The sequence below is a fragment of the Callospermophilus lateralis genome, chromosome 15 (assembly GCF_048772815.1).
Source record: "Callospermophilus lateralis isolate mCalLat2 chromosome 15, mCalLat2.hap1, whole genome shotgun sequence".
Taxonomy (NCBI): Eukaryota; Metazoa; Chordata; class Mammalia; order Rodentia; family Sciuridae; genus Callospermophilus; species Callospermophilus lateralis.
The window spans coordinates 42,279,266-42,301,087 of record NC_135319.1 but is presented as its reverse complement, the minus strand read 5'-3'; the positions used below and the strand labels follow the sequence as shown (position 1 = coordinate 42,301,087).

Genomic DNA, 21,822 nt, shown 5'->3' with positions numbered 1-21,822 from the left:
GCTGCCACCTGTCTTCCTCCCGAGCTTGAGTGGATGGTGTGGGGCAGGCGACACGGGAAAAGGATCTCACCATTGGCTAAGGATCTAGCCTGTCACTTTGTATGCATGAATGGGAAAATCCTGCATCCTCAGCATGCCAGGCGTCAGTGCTGAATGTTGATGGCACCCCGCTGCATGGAGTGTCACCTGATGCCATTTAGGGAGAAGGATTGGTGGGGTTCCTGAAGCACTTACCCTCTTTTCTGCTCTAACGGACGCAACCCCCTGCCCCCCCACCCCAGGCCCCGCCCCCTGTCACAGAACCTCTTCTCACCTTTGGTCCAGGAACACCTTGGAGTCCCTGCATTTGGAATTAAAACAAGGTGCATTAGAACTGCAACTCTGTTAACTTCTTGCCCGAGGGTTGGACCCCAGAAGAGCAAGGGTTTTGTGTGCAGTGTGGTCTGGAGGCCCTGTCCATGACAGGTGGAAGGGAATGCCGGGAGGCCATGCTTGGGGCTTCCTGGGTGGGGTCTGAGCCAGCCTTTCCCAGCCAGGAACCAACAGAAAAACTATGGCCCCCATGGGACTATCGAGGAAATCGAACAAAAACTGAATAAATTAACATATGAAAAGTACTTAGGATAGTATCGCATGGTAAGTTTCAGTAAATGTTGACTATTGTCGTTATTGCTACCACTACTTTTCAATGACAACAGGTGACACTGTGAACCATGCAGAGGTACAGACTGGCATCTGTTGGCTTGGGTGCTTGGGGGGCCTCTAGGTACAAAATAAAGGGGCCACACAGGTGCATTTCTGCAACTACAGGAAGGCCAATCCAGTGGGGCTGGTTTTAATGGGTCACTTTTCATTTTAATCCGGTTTTCTTGCCAGTTGGGTACCGGGAAGGAGGGAGAGGAAGAACAGAGGATGGATGGCAAAGGATTATGTAAATGTCGGGCACAGCTTAGTGACAAAGTAAGCCCAGGGCTGCCATGCTGGCCAACGGTTTGCAGGGAACCAGGCCATGCCCAGGCTCCTCGGTGTCAGCGGGATGGCGGGTCTAACATGGGAGGGAAGAAGAGTAGTGACTACCTTGGGTGGTGAGCACAGGGGACTGGAATTTTGCCAACAAGCTGTCCATACTTACCGGAGGTCCAGGAGGTCCCTCTGGCCCTGGTGGCCCAGGAACCTGGAAGCCAAAGGGGAGGCCAGTTACACACCATGCGGTCCTCCCTCCTGACACAGCCCGGGGTCTGCTGAGGACTAAGGCCATAGGAGGACAGGGCTGCTCACTGGAGGTCAGCTCAGCACACAGTCTCCCCAAAGAAGGCCCAGGACGGGTCAGAAACCCATCGCAACCCACTGGCCTGCACGATGTTGCAAAAAAATTGCCAGGAAATGGCCCTAAAATATCCATTCTTCCACATTTTCTTGAAACTCTGGAAAATCTAGTAGAATTATTTTCACGCCCTGTTCATCAGGACTGCAGTGCGTGAACAGCTCTCCTGAAGGGAGCAAGATGCAGCCCCCTGGCCCCCTACTCCAGGCCCAGCCCCTCTGGGGCGAGGCATGAGATCCTTGGCTCACCCTAGTCTCCACCACCCCTATTGTCTTAACTCAGACATCTTGCATTCATTTGTGGGGGGTCTGATCCCCACAGGCATTTGAGTTTGAGGTCCTTTGCTTAGAGGAGCAGAGACTCCTTATCAGGCATGGGGGGAAGGCTGGGATGTTTCTGAAGGATAATCCAGGGACCGTGGATCCCGTTTCCCTCAAGGGCAGGTTCAACGGAAGAGGTCTCGGCTGGGTGGTAAAGATGGAGGAGCCCAGGCTACCTTCTTCTCTACGGAGATGGTGCCCGCTGCGGAGTCTGTCTCTGATGCAACTGGACACCCACTGTCTAGGGTCAGCCACTGCCTGCCCCTTTCTGAGCTGGGCACCCCACCCCTGAGCTTTAAGGTTGTCCTCAGGTGCCTCACCTCTGCCAGCGATAGAATCCCTAGACTATGGCCAGGTTGAAGACCCCTCTGCCTTGCCACGCTGCACTGGGTACAAAGGAAGACCCCTAATGTCCCTTGGACCTGTGGGCTTTTCATTCAGCTTCCTCCTAGTCTCCTTGTCGGGAATACAATCTTTGGAAATTACTTTTTTAAAGTTTACTTTGTTTTCTTATTATAAATAATGCGTACACAGATCTGATTACGGTAGTGTTATACAGATCTGCAATGGATTAAACTTCAAAGAATTTTACCTGTACAATGATTTTAAAAATGAAACTTTAAAAGTAGCACCAACTCATTAAAATATGTTATGAATTTAAGAGAATCGAAAGAAAGAAACCAAAAAGAAATCATTGGTTTACCTAGCTGAGAAGCACTGCTAATATTCTAAAAATTTTCCTTACACATTTTTGTTGAATAATAGGTGGTTGAATATACGAATGTACTTGTGATGACATATAAATACATAAATATAATTGGGTTTTCTGCTTCTTTCTTCTTAATATGGAATCCATTTCTCCTGAGTGGAATGGAAACGAATATCATATAGCCAGGGCTGGCAGCAGCACTGTCACCAGGAAAGCTCTCAAACATGAGCCATAATTACTATTCGTATTGTTAGCATAAGTTATTCAATTCTTTTCTTCTTGTTAGAAACATGGACTGTTTTCAATTTTTACTTTAAATTCTTCTGGGAAGGATGTTTTTGTGTATAAGGCCCTTTCTGGATTTAGGATCGTTTCTTTAGGAGGTTATCCATTTCTAAGTAAAATACTTCGGATCATACAGTCAGGTCTGTTTCACTAAATCCAGGTGAAGCTGTGATACTAAAGGGTGATGGGAGCTGGGTGTGGTGGCACAAGCCTGTAATCCCAGCAGCTCAAGAGGCTGAGGCAGGAGGATCATAAGTTCAAAGCCAGCCTCAGCAACTTAGGGAGGCCCTAAGCAACTCAGGGAGACCCTGTCTCTAAATAAATTACAAAATAGGGCTGGAGAGGTGGCTCAGTGGTTAAGGGCCCTTGGGTTCAATCCCTGGTGCCAAAAGAAAAAAAAAAAAAAGAAAAAGAAAAAGTGACAGGGCGAGGGAACCTCACAGGGGAGCGAGGAGGAGGCTTGGTGGCCTGTCCCTTTGCTCTGAGGGGGTTTCTGGATTGTCCAGGTCTTCCCACCACGTGTGGACTCTCCCTTGCAAACCTAGACCTCTGTGGCTTTCCCTTGCGTCTACACAGGAGCCCACTTTTCTCCCATCTCCTGACACCTGCCTCTGCCCTGACTCCCCCTCCCTTGGGGTTCTTCCCTTCACTAACTCACAGAACCTTGCCTCTCTCTGGAAAGTCTTCTTCTAAAGCTTCGAGGTGAACTCCTACAAAGTCCTCAAGACCCAACCTGAGATGCTCGCCTGGCGATGAGTGGCCGTCACTCTCGTGCCCAGGACTGGGGCCTGTGGGCTGCCTGAGGAGCAGGTCTGTTTATTTTCCTGTCTGTAGATTCTATGGCAGGACAGAAACCCAAACCTGGCAGGTGCTCGGAACCCTGGAGAGATGCTGCTGGAGGAGAGCCAAGCTCGGAGGCTCAGCGCCTAGCAGGGTGCTGCTCAGGAGGCCCAGCCTGTGCTTTGCTTCCGCCCTTCTCCTGTCAATCAGCTGCGAGTTTTACCCTGGAGCACAGAGATGCTGGGCACCCTGGAGAGTCTGTCCTTTCTGATGAGACCTCCATCAAATCATTGCCCATGTCACTAAAGGCAGAGCAGGTGTGACCTACCTCTGCTCCTGGGTCACCCTTCTCTCCAGCTTCTCCTTTCTCTCCCTGTGGGCACAAGACACCAGGACGTGAGTGCCAGCACCGGTGTAATTGCAGAGGCATGACCCCGCATCTGTGACAAACTCGACCTGGTTAGGCTGGTCCAGGTGTCAGCACAGAACACCCTGGAGGCTGTGGGAGGGAGACTGCTGGCAGGTGGGTGCTGTGACCAGTGTCTGCAAGGCCCTGAGGCTCTAGAGTGGGGAAGGGACTGCTGTTCTGTGTGGTCCTGCAGTGGACAGACCCTGGGATGGACCTGTGACTCATTTGTCAGCCATGGAATTGGGCACAGATCAAGGTGGTGGCTGTCACTCCTGAGAGCATGTTACGATTACCATGTCCCTGTTATACACGAAAACATATGACATCTTGAGATTGTGTTGCAAACATGTCACACACACTCTCTCTCTCTCTCTCTCTGACACACACACACACACACACACACACACACACACACGGCTCTGCCCTGTGGTACTAGGGACCCTCTTGTTGATCTTGACCTTGGAGAAGTAAGCTGCTATACTGTGAACTGCCTACCACAGGGAGGGCCGGGTGGCAGGGGACTGTCCTCCAGAAGCTGTGACAGTGAATGTGGGTAGCTCTAAGTTGCTAAACTTGTGGTGATTTGTTTTGCAGCCATAGGAGATGAACACCGCCCCACCCTGGAGAGGATGTGTTGGGGGACATCAGCCTCTAAGGCTCTTTCCACCCCAAGAAGGAAAGCCCAGGTCCAAGGTGCTACACTTTAGGTCTAGGTTGGCCCTAAAGACAGAGGTCGCCGTGCTGTGTGCTGAGGAGACTAGAACCCTGTGTGCACTCAAATCCAGTAGCTGCTCCTCAAGAGGACCCCCTAGGCTGGGTGGGCGGGCTCGGGGCTAATGTAGCTTTGTCACAGTGCCAGGCACCCTAGGCTGGCGGCTCATGTGGCTTCAACTGCAGCAGTCTGCCAACACCCTCAGGAGCCCGCCCTCCCGCCTTACTGTGAATCCCGGGAGCCCGATGGGGCCAGGCAATCCTGTCGCTCCGGGCCTCCCTTGGCCACCGGGTTCTCCTTTCTCCCCAGTGGGGCCGTCTAGACCCTATAGATCGACAAAGGGCTCTGTTAGTGAGGCTCAGGGTTGTGATGCCGAGCACCGGTGGCCACCTAGGGCACACATCATGGCTCCGTTCCTCCAAGGTGAGTGCCTAGGAGGGCACCCACTTCACAGGTGGAAAATCCTGGGGCCCCATCAAGGCCCCCAAATCAAGTCAGCAGCCTTGCTGGAGGGGACAAGGACTCCTGCATGCGACCTCTCGTGGGGATGGGGCTCTGCCTGCCTTCCAAAGAGGCAGTTTAATGCCCAGGACTCTCTCTTTTCCAGAGACCCATGCGGTGTCCAGGGAAGGAAAGTGAGGCTCTGCAAGGTTTAGTGACTTTCCCAAGGACACGGACAATGACAGAACGAACAGGAGTTAGGTTGGCCTGAGTCAGGAAGCTGGTCTTCATAAAGTGAGTGGCATGAGGGCGTCTCAGAGGCTCCCCTGCCCCTGATTCCTGCCTCCAGGTTTCCAGCTCAGGCAGCGGCTGGCACTGGGCAGAGCCAAGGGCGGGCATGCAGGGGTCACGCACAGGGAGGGCCAGCTGGCCTGCCACTCACCGGAGAGCCTGCAGGGCCCGTCTCCCCTTTCTCCCCCTTCTCTCCTGGGCTCCCTGGGGATCCGTTTTCTCCCTTTGTTCCTGGAGACCCATCCTTTCCTGGGGGTCCTTGGGGGCCAGGGGGGCCCATGTCTCCTGGTTTGCCTCGAGGTCCCTTTAGAAAACATCAGTAGTGCTTCTCAGGCATATGAGTGGAGAAAAGAGGAGGGGGGAGGATGGAGCAGAACGGGGGTCCCATGGACTGGAGTTTTGTTCTTGCCTGGAGCTGGCAAAGGGAGCCCCCTAGACTGGCTCTTAGCGCTCCTTCTGGGACTGCAGCCCAAGCCCTCCTCCCCCCCTGCCCCTCCTGCATCCCCTGAGGGTGCACAGCCTCACCCTGGTCAAGGCCGTTTCAGAGGCTGATCTGGCACTGGCTCTTCTTACCTTTTCTCCATCGTGTCCTGGAGGGCCTGGCAGTCCAATCTCCCCCTGTGGCCAGAACAACTGAAGGTGACTCTCAGAGCAGAGACAATAGCCACGTCACTGAGGCACCATTTCCTGGGTACAGGCATCTTTCTCTGCACGATTCCCCAGAGTGCAAGCATTTTGATTCTCACTTGGGAGTCTTGGGAGACATGTGCTTTCGTTGTGTCTTTTACAGATCAGGACCCCAAAGCACACAGTATGCGCCCAAGGCTCACAGTCAGCGGTGAAGGGACCCGGGAATCCTGGTCAGGGCATCCTGGTTCCATGGTCCGAGTTTTAGCTACAATCTTGCACTGCTGTCATTGACAGCCCTGGGCATCCCTGTCCCCTCTGAACCAGCCCTCCTGGCCCGGCTGCCCAGGGGCTCCCTGCATCTTCAGCCACCCACTTCTTTAGGTCAGGGAGGAGGAGGACTGAGGAAGGTGTGAGAAGGTGATGCAGGCGTCTCAGGGAGGAAGGGCGTGGATTCAGGCCGGGGAGGCTTCAAGGAGGGGGTGGCTTTTGAGAGTCGGTCTGGGAAGATGAGAAGTCTTTGAAAGTCAGGGAAGAGGGGAAGGGATCGCTGGGCAGAGGACAGAGGGACAGTCCTTCTAAGACAAAGCATGGGGTGGGTGGGCGAAGGATGGGGGGATAAAGGAAAGCAAAGGCAGCGAGGGATGGAGGGGTGAGTGGGGAGGGGCTCAAATGGCACCTTCCCTGAGGGGTGGCTCGGGGTCCCAGCTGTGGGTCTGCTGGAGCAGGGGCAGGGTGTGTCACCGCAGAAGGGCGTCTGCCTGCGAGGACCCCCACGACAGACAGCAAGGGAGGAATGACGGAGCCCAGGGCTGAGAGGAGCCACACAGCCGTGACAGTGGCAGGGCCACGGTGCCCTGGAGCATGGGAGGAAGTACAGGCCAGAGAATCCTGGGAAGGTGGGGGCCACAGGACGAGGGGTGGCCCTGAGGTCCCTTGCTCAGGGAGGCAGTGTCCTTGCAGGGTCTTTGTCCCCTTGTCAAGGTAGTTTTACCTTCTGGCCTGGGGTCCCTGGAGCTCCGGGGGGTCCTATTTGCCCAGGTAGACCAGGAGGCCCCTAGGAGAGAAAGGAAAGGTGTGTGGAAGAGGTTTCCAACCAGGAGGGTGGCCTGCCACCAGAGGGCTGAGGTAGAGGCTGGCCTTCAGGGATCAGTCATTCTCAAACCCGTCTTTGTTAGTAGAAACAACTTTTTTTTTTTTTTTTTTTTTTCGGAGGGGGGGAACATAGGGAGTCCCCAGTGCAAACGAGAAGCACAGGTGTGTCTGGACTGAAGTTGGTGGGGGGGGCGCACAGCCAAGGCCAACAGCTTTTCCCTTGAGGCCTTTCCCACTGGGGCTCCAAAAGGATAAATCTGACTTTCCCAACCATGACTTAGGTCATCAAGAAACAACCCAAACACCTGTCCATGAACAGGTGATGCATGGTTTACCATCCAGTGCACACTGTTCAGCTCTCACGAGGGCTTTCTATAGTGACTGGGGCCATGCATGCAAATGTTTACATTTGTGAAAACTCATCAAACTCTATACTTAAAATGGATCTATTTTATTGGAGGCTATACCCAAGATTGACTTTAAAAGAAAAAAAATGGTTTGCAGGAAAGTTTTATTTCTAAGTTATTTCACCTAATATATTTTAAGGTCTCCAAATGAAGTTCCTTGACTCCAGAATCGCATAGTTTATACCGATGTCTGACCCTGGATCATCCTAGAGGTGGTGTTTGATTCTGAGTTTGTGTCATCTCTAAGTGAATGGGAAATATGGGGTGAGCTGAAATTCCCTTAGTCTGAGGACTTTAGAGTCCTGCCTTCCCTCTCCGCCTGGGGAGTTGAACTTAGTGGTGTCTGTTTTAACTGCGAATATTTACCGCGTAGACACATGTGCAAAACCCAGTGTGGAATTCACTGGTTTTCTGGAGCAGATAATGAGCTCGATTTCTAGAAAATAGGGACATGTGGAGACTTGCTACGGGTTTTTCAGATAAAAGGAGAAAAAGAAAAGCATCCTCCTGGATCCTGCTCTTTCCACCTCACAGCAGTAACAGCCCAGTGACACCGTCACCGAGTGCACAGCTGCACTGGTGAAGAGCCATCACCAAGGGCAGCCCTGACCCAGGCATGGGCAGCTCCAGGGGCCCACCTCCAGTCCTGCCCCTGCCCCAGGCGCAGCACACCCTCTGACCAGTGGCACCCAGGGACCAAGTGTGCACTTTCTGGAGGCAAGAATTCAAGTGCTTGCTTCTGGACTCTACTTCCATCCCCAGCCAGGGTCAGGAAAGCGAGCGAGCGGAGACTTACCATCAAGGCCAGTGTTCGGATCTCCTAAGGAAAACAACAGGCAGTTAGTTGAAGAGCAAGTCCACGGCCATCTGCAAGATCCCTTCTGCCCAATCATGGCCCCTTGAGGGCAGGGTGGAGGCAGACCCTCACAGGGCCCTCCCCTCCTCTCCTCAACGTCTGTAATCTGGACAGAGCGCAGCAGGCATTATACAGGCCCGGGCAGTCTGTCACCCCTTCACCCTCTCGCCCTGGTTCTGCAGCCACCTGCTGGGGCCCTCCCTTGGCCTTTCCTCCTCTCCCAGAACTCAGGCGTGCACCATCTCTCCCTTAAATCGACACAGCACAGCAGAGACGGGCGGGACGATCCTTGGTTTAAAATCCTTTACAACTTGGGACTGGATTCACGCGCACACACACGCATTCCTTTGAAGGAGCGGTTCTCAACCTGGGGTGGGTTATGTCCCCCAGGGGACCTTTGGTCACGTCTGGAGACATATTTGGGGGTGACCACTGAGGGTGGGGTGCTCACAGCAGTGAGTGGGTAGAGATGCTGCTCAGTATCCCACAACGCACCGGGCAGCCTCCCCACCCCACCACAATGATTGTCCAGCCCCAGTGTCCACAGCGCCAAGGCAGAGACACCTGCTTTAAAAGGTGGGGAGCTTATGAACTTGAAATAGGGTAAAATTGACACACCAAGGAGACGTGTTCCAGGAAGATAGAATGTACCCCGTGAAAGGGGAATTAGGTGCCCAGAGCCCTGGAGGGGCAGCACCCTGTGGGTGCTGGGATGTTTCCAATGGGTTCTCAGCTGTCCAGAGCCAGGTAACTGGCCAGCTGGGCTCAGACAGAGAGCCAGGCCACCTGATGCCACAAACAATGGGGCCATGTGCTCGGAGGCTGCACAGCGGGAGGCCAGGGGAGAGGACGCAGGAGTGACTCTTTCCTGGAAGCCCTGTCCACGTCCTGGCTGCAGGGCCTCAAGGCAGCTGTGTGGAGGTCAGGGCCGAGGTCCACGAGGACTTCCAGGGCTCGGCTCTGGGCTGTGGTCCACCCACCTGGAGAGCCTCGTTGAGGTTTCCGTTGTAGTCCACCATCTCTCCCTTCCCTGGTTCGCCCTTGGAGCCCTACAAGGCAGATGAGATCTCAACTAGGGCCTGGACCGGGAGGGACTGAGGGCCCACTGTCCACACTGGCCACATCGTCTGCACACGGGGCAACCAGAGCCACTGGGGCGGACTGTCAGGGTTGCAGGGGAGGCTCGGTACCATGGCAACGGAAGCAGCCTCCGCTGGAGTACTGGGGGCCAGACAGGTCTGGAGGAGTGGGAGCCCCATCACAGTGGCCATCTGACCTCCCCCTGGGGCCGGCACCCTCTTCCCTTCCTCCCCTTCAAGAGCTCAGGTCAAGTGGCTCCCCACTGACCCCAGGTGAGAGGTGATGTACCTTGGGGCCAGCTGGTCCCTGTTCTCCAGCGGCTCCGGGCTGCCCCTGTTGTATGACAAAATGAGTGAAACGGGCTGGGAAAGTTGGGTGCAGAAGAACCCAGTGTCCCCACTTAGGCCCTGTGTGAGGGGCCGCAGAGGGGCTCAGAGGCCCACAAGACTCAGACCTCCCCGCCCATCAAAACGCAGGCTCCGCCCCTTCAGGGAACATCCCCTGGACACCTGCCACGTCCTCTCTTCCTCCCCCTTCCCCTGGGCTCCTGCTTCTTTCTGTCCTATGTTAGCTGTTAGTGACTCCCTTTGTTCCTCTGGACACCTCTCTCTCTCCTGTCTCCTTGACCTTGGGAGCTACCTCCTTGGGAGCGGGGACCTGGCTCTTCTTTTCTCCCATTTCCATTCTGCACAGGTAGCCAGGGCTCTGTCACCTGTGGCCCATGGCCTGGTTCTTTGAGAGCCCACTCTCCTCGTCTATAGGATGACACCGGGGGCCGGAGAAGGTGTGAGGAGGACACAGGTGCACGTGCAGCGACACCCGCCTTCCAGAGTGAGGGGTGGACATGGCATGGGTGAAACCTGGTGCTAACTGAGAAAAACAAAACACGGCTCTAGCTTTTCTGGGAGAAGGCTAATATGGAAAATGGAAAAAAAATCAAGATAGAGAGTGACGAGAAGGCAGGAAGGCACCTTGGCTGGTGGAGCTGGAGCCGCTGTCACCCCAGGGGAGCTGCCCTCTCTCCCCCTCCCTCCAGTGGTAGTTCTCTGAGGCCCAAGTTGACCAGAAAGATGGAGGTGGGAGGTCACGGCCAGTCAGCCTTGTGCCCCAGGCTCCATGTCAGGGACAACAGGGCTGTTCCCTGAGTGGGGCTGGCACCCCCACGCTGTCGGAGGTGGAGCCTCTGTACCTTGTCTCCTTGCCGTCCTGGGGGGCCGGCCTGGCCATCCGTACCTGCTTCTCCCTGGGGAGGAAGAGACACGGCGTGAGGATAGGGAGAGGGGCTGGGTCAGCTGCTCGAGGGGACAAAAGCTGACCTTGCTGCTCCTGTTTGGGGCATCGCAGTCTTTGGGCTTCACTGACTGACACCATCCCAACCCCCTCCTGGGCCCAGCCTGGGCCTCACCTCCCTCTGGAAGCCCTCTGCTCCCTCCCCTCCTCCTCGGAACTCTCTGCCTTTCACTGTGGCCACCTGCCGGCCAGGCCCTCCTCAGCCCTTGGTTGGTACGCACAGACCCAGCACTGTCACAGCCCCCAACCGGACTGAGGGTCACCATCAGCCCACCTGCAGGGAGTCTGGAGCACTTGGGATGTCACATCTTGGGGAGTCCTGCCTGGGTGACAGAGGGGTGCATGGGGCCCCTCGGCATGTGGGCAGGAGGCTGCAGGAGCCCAGGATGGAGGTGCAGGGTGGGATGGGAGGAGGCCCGCTCCAAGTGCTTCACTTATTGGACATTTCTCCTGGACCTGGAAAGCAGGCCCGAGTTTGGGGACACAGCCTCGTGGCTCTCTCTCCCTCTTGCTTCAAGATGCACACAGTGGTGGCCAAGTTTGCCCAAGCTCCAGGGGAGATCCAATCTGTGGCAGCCTCTTGCCTGTGACTCATGGGACAGCCCTGGGGACAGTGGGTGAGTAGGGGGTGGGCAGGGCTGCCTTCGGCAAAGCTGCTGCTCCAGCCAGTCAGGGAGTATGTGGGGTTTGGCGGGAGACCCCGCCCACCACTCATCTTGCCTGCCTTTGGGGACACTGGGGTCCCCTGCATTCTACCTTTGAATCACAGGTTTGCTTCTCCTGCTAGATTGAGAGTGAGCCAAGGCCAGGTTCCCTGCAGCCCCGCTGCTGTGCAGGGCCAGCCGTGGCAGGCCCCTGGGGGATGTCGATGCACTGAACAAGCACATTGCGTCAGATCATTAGAGATCTTGAAGTGGCACCCCCTTTCTCCACAGAAAAGTCTCAACTGGACTTCTCCAAAAATCTTCACCATGGCTGATTTTAGGACTGTCAGCAAAAGAGTCTCTACAAAAGAGTTCAATGTAGATAAACTTCCTATTTTCCTGTCGCCCTGTTTTACTTGGCCACTGGCCGAGAAGATACCAATACTCCAGGTGCTGGACACCCCCTTATTAGTTTTTTACAAACATGTATCCAGTATGGTAGTTTCTAGAAATGTGCAAACAAGGCCTCTGGCCTTGGACTTCACAGAGATGTCTACATTTTTAAGAGAAGTTACCAATTGGGCTCCATGGTAACAGCTGGCAGGGGGAGGAAAGAAAGGGGAGAAGAAGCTCTCCCCTTCTCAGGTGTTGTCCTGGAAGGGTTAACTTGCCCAGAACAGTGAAAGAAAAAGCTGCTTTTATGTGAACTTCTGCAGACTGGGAACTTCTGAGCCCCTCCCCTTCCATGCTGGGTATAAAACTCTGAAACTCCCTGAACTCGGGGCTCAGGGGATTGATTGATTACAGCAAAAGCTGTGCCCTCTGAACCTGACTGCAGCCAAATAAAACTGTTTCCTGCTGTCTTAGGTGTATTGCCTTGTTTGTCCCTACAACAATATGAAGAGCTAGAGAGACTCCCCTTCATTTCCTGTGCTGCAGAAATAATCAGATAACACAGGACACATCGGCTCTGGGAAACCCGGACCTTACCACTGCAGTTTCAGCCAGTGAAAGGTGAGGAAGGGTGGTCTGTATACAGCTGCCCTCCTCCTCCCCCCAGGGCGTGTCTGCACCAGGTGAGGGCTCCTGGCTGTGCGAAGGCCTGAAGCTCTCAGTCCCTGACTCAGTTAACCCGTGGGGGACCATCCATCTGCCCAGGGGGACACTGCTCCTGGAGGGTTGGTCACCTGTTTAGAAGCAGGACCTGGGTCCACACTTTTCTAGAATCTACTGGGCAAAACCAGGAGAAGGCTAAAGAAGGGGAGGCGTCCAGGATGTTAGGTTCCCGAGGACACACGGAAGGTAAAGAGGGCAGATGAACATCTCCCTTGACATTGAACTCACCTTTGGCCCTGGGGGCCCAGGGAGCCCTGGGGGGCCGGGCTCGCCCCTGCCTCCTCCAATGGAGTTGCCAGCGTCACCCTTCTCTCCCTGGGGGTGGAAGGTAGGGTTACTTCACCACTGCACTAGCTCCCTCCCCTGCTGCTTCCTCCCTTACAGCCAGAGGACGAGGCAGGAGGCCACCCCTCGGGCTCTGCTGAGTGCAGGAGGCCACTAGGGACCCATGGGCTCTAGCTCTGGGCTCCAGATCCCTGGTCTGCTGTGCATTGAGAGTGTGGCCCTGGTCCCTGAGGCGGGACAGGATCACAACTGAAACCACAGACCCATCAGCTCCTGGGACTATGTGGTGTTTCTCAAAGTGTGTTCTGTGGAACACTCCTCAGTGGGCTCCTTGTAATGTGAAAAAGGGTCGGTGGCTAGCAACGTTGAGGAAAGGAGCCTGACGGGAAGCTTTGCCAGCTCCCCTGCTGCGGGTGCTCAGAGCCTCTAGCAGGCTGAGGTGTACCGTCACTTCCCAAGGTGCCCATCTCGTGCACTTCTCCCCAGACACATGTGGCCTTGAGTCTCCTTAAAATGAAATATCCTTCAGAGCTGTGGACTGTGGGCGGGTTTTCAGAGCATGTCAAAGACATCTCTCCTGGCCGCGGTGGCACACACCATAATCCCAGTGGCTTGGGAGGTTGAGGCAGGAGGATGGCGAGTTCAAAGCCAGCCTCAGCAACTTAGCAAGGCCCTAAGCATCTCAGTGAGACCCTGTCTCTAAATAAAAAGGGCTGGGGATGTGGCTCAAGGGTCAAGTTGTGCTCATACAGAAACACAAGCTGGGTGCCCTGGGGCCACAATTTGGTCAGGTGGCCTGGTACCAAAAGAGGAAGAAGAAAAAAAGCAACCTCCTCAGGTCATAGCTACCTAGATTTTGTATTGGGGCAGATTTTTGGTACACCAGAGCCTATCTGTGGCCCCTTCTCCCCAGTTTGGTAGAGGGACACCTCTAATGTGAAGCCCCAGGAAATGTGTGGGACCAGGAAGGACCAGGGGCCTTGCAGGGAGCCCCCCGTTCAGAGCTGGCCCACACCTACCTTCTGTCCCAGAAGACCGGGGAGCCCAGAGGAGCCGGCAGCCCCCTTCTCGCCCTGCGGGGAGACAGTAGGGGTGGGAAGTGTCTTGGGCCTTGCTCTCCTCGCTCCTACCTGGCTCTCCTTGGGCTGATCTCTCCACTTCCAGGTCCCATTTGGATTGGCTCCTTCACTGGGTCACTGCACACTGGTGACAAACTGCATCCCTGCTCTCCCTGTTCCCACGTGACCTTGGTCATGTGACGGAGGAGTGACACTGGCCACATACCATAACAAGGGCCAGCAGCCTTTAGACCCTTCTGGGGAGAGCAGGAAGTCTGGAGACCCACTGCTTGGGGGACCCCTTCTTTCCTGAATCTGCTGTGCCCTTTTTCATGTCCCCATCATCTGTCCCTTAGAGTTTCCCTCCTGACCTTTCTGCCCACCTCCTCCTACCTCTAGGAAGACAAAACCCATCTAACTGAAACCTTCTTTTCGAAGGAATATTTTGAGAAGTTTGTGTCCTGTTGTGGCTCAAATTATCTCCCTCCAAGCTCCCTGGTTGAAGTTCTAGTCCCCAGTGCCTCACAGTGTGACCTTATTTGGAACCAGGGTCATTGCAGATGTAATTGGTTTAGATGAGGTCGCACTGGGCTAGGGTGGGCCCCTAATCCAGTGTGCTAGGGGCCTGCAGACACACACCTAGGGAGAAAGCCTTGTGAGGTGGAGACCGAGGTGGGGTGACACTTCTGCAAACCAGGGGTCACCAAAGCTGGCCCAAACTACCAGCAGCTAGGAGAGAGGCACAGGCAGATTCTCCCTCCTAGCACCCAGAAGGAAGCACCCCTGCCAACACCTTGGCTTTGGACTTTGAACCTCTAGAACATACTTCTGTTGTTCGGTACCCAAGTCTGGGGTACTTTGATACAGCAGGTCCCTCACCACCTTCTCCCTACGACATGAATCAGAAAGGCCCTTAGAGATACTTGAACCCCAGTTTCATTTCACAGAAGCAAGCCAGGCCCAGGAGGTCACCCGGCTGTTGGACGACCCTTGCTGAACGGGTCCAGCCCGGGTCACCTGCTGCTCCGCTTCCTATACACACAATCTTCTCTGCCTTCAGTGGGAATACATCACTCATCGCGGACTGCTGGAACAATCCCGTAGCCTGGGCGGTGTCTGTTTCACACGCCCTGGAAGCTGGAAGGCCTGAGACCAGGGTGCCGCCTGGCTGAGTCGGGTGAGGCCTGCTCACTGGCTAATGGCTGCCTTCTCACTGTGTCCTCACAGGGCAGAGAGAGAGAGAGATCTCTCTTCCCCTTACAGGGCCACCCCTTGGATTAGGAGACCACCCTTATGACTTCGTTTGGCCTTCATTATCTCCTTGTTTCCTAATACAGTCATCCTGGTGTCAGGGTTTGGACCTAGAATCTTGGGGACACAATTTAGCCCACAGCAGTGTCTGAGGTCTGGTAAGCATCCCAGCGGTGCTCTGGTGACATGAGAAATTCCTGTCTCCACAGAGCTGAGGGACAGCGGTGCTCAAATATAGACACAAGCTGGGTGCACTGGGACCACAATTTGGTCAGATAACTCAAAGAACTTTCTAGCTGGAGCCACAAAAGATGCCACGTCAAGGCTCTCGATGTCACCCCCTTTCTGTGTGCCCTTGTATAGAGGCTGAGTGGTAAAATGGCCCGGAGCTGCCCAAGGAGGGCCAGGTGTGCCCTGTGATGGGAGGGGGGTGAGTCCTGTCCTGCTGGGCTGGTCTCCGTTGTGCCTTGACCAGAATGGGCCATGTCTAAAGGGGAAGGATGTGGGTCCAGCCTAGGAGGTCCTCCAGGAGCAGGGACGGGGACACAGGCTCTCCTGCCTGCTGGGCTTCTGTTGGGGAGCTGAGGGCTGTGTGTTCTCAGTGTGGGTTTCTGCAGCTTTGCTGGGCCACCTGCCAGTCCCCTCTTCCTGGGACACGTGACCCGCAGCACGTTGCAGGCAACATCAGCCACAGGGACACAACAGGGGCCAGTGAGGCCAGGTGAGGCGCTCAAGCTCCAAGACACCCTCTGCCCCCTCTTTCTGGGTAAACCTGGGGCCCCCAGGTTTCCCTGCTGCTCCTGGGTCCCCTTTGAATAAGATATTGATAAGTGAGGGGAGGGGAGGGGAGGGGTTGGCAGTGATCAAAGACTAGCGCTCCCAGGAGACTGGTTCCCTAAACTTCTCCTCTTAAATGAAGGGGTACTCTTGTCCAAAAGAAGTTTTGAAAGTGCTGCATAAGATATTTTCCTTTTTGGGCTTTCCAATGCTCATTTAGCATTTTAAAGGTAGTGAGAAGGCCTGAAATAAAGAAATCAGTGTGATACTTTAACCCCACATTTCTCAAACCATGGAGGAAAAAAAAAATTCATGTGACATCTCTTCTTGTCCTAGACCACAAAGAGAGAGTCCTGCAAGTGCAGAGACAACCGTGGCTCACACACAGACCAGGGTCTGGGGAAGAGGAGGGCATTGGCAGGGTGCTCCTGACAAGAGGACCCTTCTCTGCTTGGAAGAGCTCTGGACTGTCCTCAGGGGCCAAGAGCAAACCACAGCAGCTCCTCCCACCACCCCACCACCGACCGATGCTCCATGCCGCCCGGAACAGTCCCTCTGCTTCAGTACCTTGGCTCCTGGGGTCCCAGGCTCACCCTGTGTGGAAAAAAAAAAGGCAGAAATAGGTAAAGAAAGGAGAGAGAGAGAGAGAGAGAGAGAGAGAGAGAGAGAGAGAGAGAGAGAGAGAGAGCGCTAAGGCTAAGGTACTGTGGGTATGTGGGGGTATCAGTGGGACATGGGGCCACTCCAGGCTTTCCTCTGCTCAGGTAGGCAGCCCCAGGCTATGGGAGACCTCCTGGGCTGTGGGTCCCTAGAGGGTCCTACCCTTCCCCGAGGTGAGGGGGTGGCACATGTGAGCCTGAGCAGGGAACCCAAAGGAAGGAGAGGAAGGAATGGACACTTGGTTTGGACACAGCGCCCCCTTTAGGTACTCCTGTGCAATGTCTTCCAAGGTGCCTCTTCTTGCCAACTGAATGGGTGCTTAGGGTAGGGGTTCAGGAGAAGGACTCCTGCTATCCTCTCTGAAGCTTCAGAAGCATGGAGCTGCTGAATTTTAGAGCACATGGCAAAGAACTGGCTTCCCTTTTAGCATTGGAAGGCTTGTGAGGGCTGGCAAAGCTTCACTACCTTTTTGCAAGACATCAACATCTGTCTTAAGGTTGTGCATCTGGCATGAATGTTGCTTTGAGGAAAATGTTTCCTGATCCTGTCTGTCCTCTCCTCAGTCCAGCCACCACCCCACGGAGCCCCTGCTGCTGCAGCTGACCTCCCAAGCCAGCTCTCCCAACCTGCCCTGTGTGGAATTTCAGCGTTTACTGACCTTCATCCCGACCACGGCGATCCCAGGAGCCCCCTGGCAGAAAGAAAAAAATGGTATGAACGCTTCCTAGGTTGGGGCGGCACGGAGGACACGCTAGCCTTTTCCAGGGGTGGGGAGGGGGTAGAGGAGGACTGCGCACTTCTGCTGGCGCCCAGCACCCCGCCCCTGCAGAGTGCCCTGCACGGAGTGGGCACACTGATCACGAGGCTCGGGCCACCCAGCCGGCCAGGCTGCTACAGAGGCACTGCAGGGACCATGGGCTGATAGACAGGACTCCAGTGGGTGTCCCTGAGAGGGAAGAGGGGCTTCACTGGAACATGAAAGAAGGAGGAGACGGAGGGGATGGGACTAGATGGGAGGGGAGAATTGCGGATGACACAAAACAAAGGGACTGGTTTGATCAGGTTGTTAACCCTGAGTGTGGATGTGGGGGTCAAGCTCCCCCAGAACTCTCTGGTCCTTTGCCTTCATGGGTCAGGGATGACTGAGAATGAACCCCACTTTTATATTAATGCGAGATGACGTACCGTAGGTGAACAGGTGACCCAAAGTGTTACTTAGTAAATCCCAGGGGGAGGTGATTTTCGAAGGGTCCCTGCTTCTCACTTGGTCTCAGGACCACAGCCAGAGCTGAGTCACCTGAGAGTCTCCTTATGACCAGATGTCCCAGGAGGAGACCTGGCCACGTGGGTGGGGGCACTGGTGAGAGATCACTTGTGGGCCAAAATAGAGCCCCACCTGACCCTACCTGGGGGACAGGCAAGCGCTGCAGGGGAGAGGGCCCAGGGAGGAAGTGTGCACCCAGCAGGGTGCAAGAGGAAGGAGGCCCACAAAGGAGCCTGACCCTGGGGACTCCCCAGAGTTTGGGAGACAGGGCTGGGCACCGGGGAGGGGCCTCGGGGGCTGCCTGGGGTGTGCGAGGGACAGGTACCTTGGCTCCGTGCTTGCCCGGCATCCCTGGCATACCCCGTTCTCCCTGGAGGAAGAAAGAAGAAAAACAATGAGAAGGGGACCAGACGCCGGGCCTGTGGCTTGCAGGGAAGTCAGCGAGACCCGCCTGGCTGGAAGCTTGGTGCGCGGGCTCTGAGGACCCTGCTGTGGGCGCAGCCACGTGGGCCACTGCCCTTGGCCAAGTGACGTCAACTTGCAGAAGCACCAAGTTACAGATCGAGCAGGAAGGGCCCCCACAGAGGCCTGCCCAGTGGAATCCGAGTGGGAGGTGCTGTGCTCAAGATCTACTGCCACCTTGTGACCAGGCAGGGCCTGGAGCATGGCGCAGCCCAGTGGCTGCTTACCAGTGACAACCTTCCCTTCGGCCCCTGTCTGGGAGTTGTTCCCCATTTTTGTCCCAGCAGGTTTCCCAGCATGGCACTGTCAGCTGGGCCAGGGAGGCCTTGCCTCTCTTCACGTCACCTGGGTCTAATGCTTCCAAGGGCCAGTGGGTCTGGGCCTGGGTGCTGCCCATCTATCTCTCTGTGTCCTTTCCTGTTTCTGCTCATTCAGAGGCTCCTGCTGAATGGTCACCTGTCTGGGATGTCACAGGTTTGCTCTGCCCCTCTTTATCTTCAACCTTTTTGTCTCCCCCTGAAAATTCCAGATCCATGGGGGAGGGGTAAGATCAGAAAGAGGGGACATGCCACGAGGAGGTGCGTGGGCCATGTCAGGGGTCGGGGAGGGCCACCCTGTCTCCATGAGCTGAACTCCACATGGTGCCCCAGCAGGATGCTGCAGCTGGGGCCAGGATGTTGTCCAGCCATAGGTGAAGCTCCCAGGCTGCTGCAGCCTCCTCCACCTGAAGTCTATGCCAAGGGCCACCCAGAGCCCTGCAGACCCTGGTCCTGGGAGCCGTCCTATGGGGTCTGAGGGCTGAGGTCCGTGGGGCAGGCTGCAAGCCCCTCAGGCTTCTAAAGGCAGAGGGTCACCTGGTCCCACCTGCCCCCAGCCCCCTAGCTTTCCAGCTGTCCACTCTGCCCACTCTGCAATCTTACAGGACGTGCTGGTCCGCCCCTCTCCAGGCAACGGCGAGTGCGGCTCCCCGCTCTTCCTCCACTCGGGAGCCAAGGCAAGCTTCCCACACACAGGCTGGGTCATGAGACTCCCCTACTTCAACACCCACTGCCCAGTATGACTGTAGAAAAAGGGCCACCTAAGCCTTCCTGGCCTCGTCCCTTGGTCCCCTGGTCCCCTGGCGTGCACCAGCTCTTATCTGCACTGCTGGAAACACCACCCAGTCTCGACTCTATGGCTTTCTGCTGTTTCCTCAACTCAAAACCCTGGCCCAACACCCTGGCTCCTCAGATCAGTATTTCATATTTGCCATCTGCACTCAGAGTCGCATGTGCCTGGGTTGGCTTCACCTTCATGCCCTTCAGTGCCAGAATTCTTACCTTCCTATACCAGAGCCCTCCTTCACCTGACCAATGCCCTCAGCCACAGATGGGGGGGGCAGAGCCGGATTCAGGAGGGGGCCACAGCAGGCTAGTGGGCAGCCAGGTCTGCCCCAGCTGCTAAGTCCCACTTTATGGAAAGAGCAGAGCGAGGCCCAGCCGCCTCCTGCACACGCCCTGTCCGGCTCTGGGCTCCCCACTTTCCATTCTCCAGCTACGGGGTCTCCAAGTGTCCTTTCTCTCGTGGAACGTTGCTCTTCCCGTCTCTTGGGTAAGCAACAGTGGCTCAGAGAGGCTGGGGTGATTGCCAGGTTGGTGCAGACGTCTGTCGCCTGTCGAAGCCCAGGAACTCATCTCCCTTGGCCGCCCCAATGTCAGACACACCGATGCTCCATCTGCCCCCACCAGATCATCGCAGCAAGCTCAAAGCACCAAACACCCTCTGCTGGGTTCCTCGGGTCTGGGACCCCTAGGGTCGGAGGCAGCTCAGCTCACTTACAGTGAGGGCTGCTTAGCCCCGAGAGCCTCTGGGCCTGCCTGGCATGTAGCTCTGCACTGTGGCCAGCAGGGGGCGGGACAGGATCTCATCTGAAGTTGACTGGGATGGTGCTCCGAAGAGACCCTTCTCAGGAGAGTCAGTGGAGGGCCCCTGTCCCCCTTTCCCTTGAAGGACCAGGGTCCCCTGCTAATACTCCAACTGACCCCACCAGGCTGACTCATCCTGGCGTCCCCAGATAGAATCCCTTGGTGGGGTTCAGGTGGGAGACCAGCTTAGGAACCCCTGACTGTTCAGGGGCCTCTCCTCCCTTCCTCTTTCCCTCAGCTCCCCCCAGGTTCCAGCCCTTCTCTTCCCCTGGCCCTTTGGGGCACCCGTATGACTCTTTGCAAGCCACTTGCCCTCTCTGCCCAGTCTCCTCATTTGCACAGTTAGATTAGACCAGAGGCCTGCTCCCGCCTTCTCCCGCCACCCAGCCCTGTCCTGGCTCCTCTGTGCCACCCTTAGGAGAGGTGGGGACATTCTCTAGGTTGGCAGCTAGAGAAAAAGGCCCAGCTGGGGAGGGAGTCTTAGCTGTGAATGCAAATGCAGTTCTGGGAGGGGTCCTGGGGGCTCTGCTGTCCCTCCTCCTGCCGACGGCTATTGCGGGGCCAAGCACCCCAAAACTGGAGGGCAGATGGAAAGGTGGGGCCTGCTTCACGCTCATCTCTGGAGAGACTGTGCAGAACAAAACCGGGGTGAGAGGTCCGGGCTCACTGGCGCTGTCCTCAGCCCACGTGGGTTTGAGCGGAGAGACAAACCATGTGCTCCCGGCTCCCCGGAGCCTCCTGGGAAGGTGGCCTCCCCGGCAGGGTGGCTGACCCTCGGCCTTCCCTCTCCTCTGGGTCAAGTCTGTTAATTCTGCAAATGACCCAAGCTCCCTAGATCCCCCTCTAGCCCCACTCCTGCTTTGCTGGACAGGAAGCCGCGGTTCCTGGGTGACCCCACCCTGCAGCTCCCTCCTGGATCATTAGAGTCGGGCTCAGGGCCCCAGGCTGCGGGCTTGGCCCAGCCTGACCTTGGGGCTGGGGGTGGTGCTGGTCTCTCCTAGACCAGGAGACCTTGCTTCCTGACCCTGCATGAGGTGAGAGGGCGCCACGGTTATCCTGCAGGGTCTAGGGTCACCCGGGCAAGGGCACACTGGCCGGAGACACCTGGCTGAAGGAGGATGGGGACACACTTCCGATCGCGGGGCCTTCCTTGTGGCTGGACCTTGTGAATGTATCCAGAACGCTCCTTTTCTGACGGCCGTCTCTGTTTTCTTATTTTCGGTCAGGAGTTGGCTGCAGTTTCCATCCACTGGCTCAGGACTGGGCGGGTCTTCAGGGGCTGCTGGGCTCTGATTTTTCTCTGCTCCTCCCTTCCTTGTCTTCCCAGTGGGGACCTCACCGGCTCCCCAGGGGCTCTCAGCCATCTAGGTCATTCTGTGGCTGGGGAAGTGGGCGTCCCAAGAGAGACAAAGGGTCTTGGTCCATTTGCGTGGCGCGTGAGGGCAGAGGCTGTGACTGGCCACCCTCTGGGAGGCTGCTCTTTAAACTTGATGCCAAGAACCAAGACCTGGAAAAGGTGGGCCACAGTTGCTGAAGCTGAGGAGGCTCCCCAGGGAGGACCCTGGGGGTGGAGAGAGGTTGCCCTGCTTGGTCTTAGAGGCCTGTCCCAGCCTCCACTTCAGAGCTGCCACTCAGGCTCCGGGTGGGGGTGGGGAGGCTGCACCCAAGCGCAGTGTGGCATCAATAGGTCCTCTGTTCTGCGCAGCTTCCAGGGGGAAGACCCATCCCTCAAGACAGGACAGACCCAGCAAGTGCTTTGGAGTTCACAGGGCCGC

The 21,822-nt window shown here is 56.1% G+C and overlaps 1 protein-coding gene across 1 annotated transcript in view; it reads right to left on the bottom strand.

Moving 5' to 3' along the window:
• The window catches only part of Col13a1 (collagen type XIII alpha 1 chain), a 155,682-nt gene that overhangs the window by 31,941 nt on the left and 101,919 nt on the right, over positions 1–21,822 (bottom strand). Inside the window, exons 19-34 of the mRNA XM_077105354.1 lie at positions 18,007–18,051; positions 17,076–17,108; positions 16,325–16,351; positions 13,691–13,744; positions 12,615–12,701; positions 10,526–10,579; positions 9,625–9,669; positions 9,237–9,305; positions 8,197–8,220; positions 6,893–6,955; positions 5,845–5,889; positions 5,423–5,575; positions 4,766–4,864; positions 3,747–3,791; positions 1,133–1,174; positions 314–340 (exon numbers count right to left, since the gene is read on the bottom strand). Of these exons, the coding sequence (XP_076961469.1) occupies positions 314–340; positions 1,133–1,174; positions 3,747–3,791; positions 4,766–4,864; positions 5,423–5,575; positions 5,845–5,889; positions 6,893–6,955; positions 8,197–8,220; positions 9,237–9,305; positions 9,625–9,669; positions 10,526–10,579; positions 12,615–12,701; positions 13,691–13,744; positions 16,325–16,351; positions 17,076–17,108; positions 18,007–18,051 (912 nt within the window). The remainder of the gene's footprint in view (positions 1–313; positions 341–1,132; positions 1,175–3,746; positions 3,792–4,765; positions 4,865–5,422; positions 5,576–5,844; positions 5,890–6,892; positions 6,956–8,196; positions 8,221–9,236; positions 9,306–9,624; positions 9,670–10,525; positions 10,580–12,614; positions 12,702–13,690; positions 13,745–16,324; positions 16,352–17,075; positions 17,109–18,006; positions 18,052–21,822) is intronic.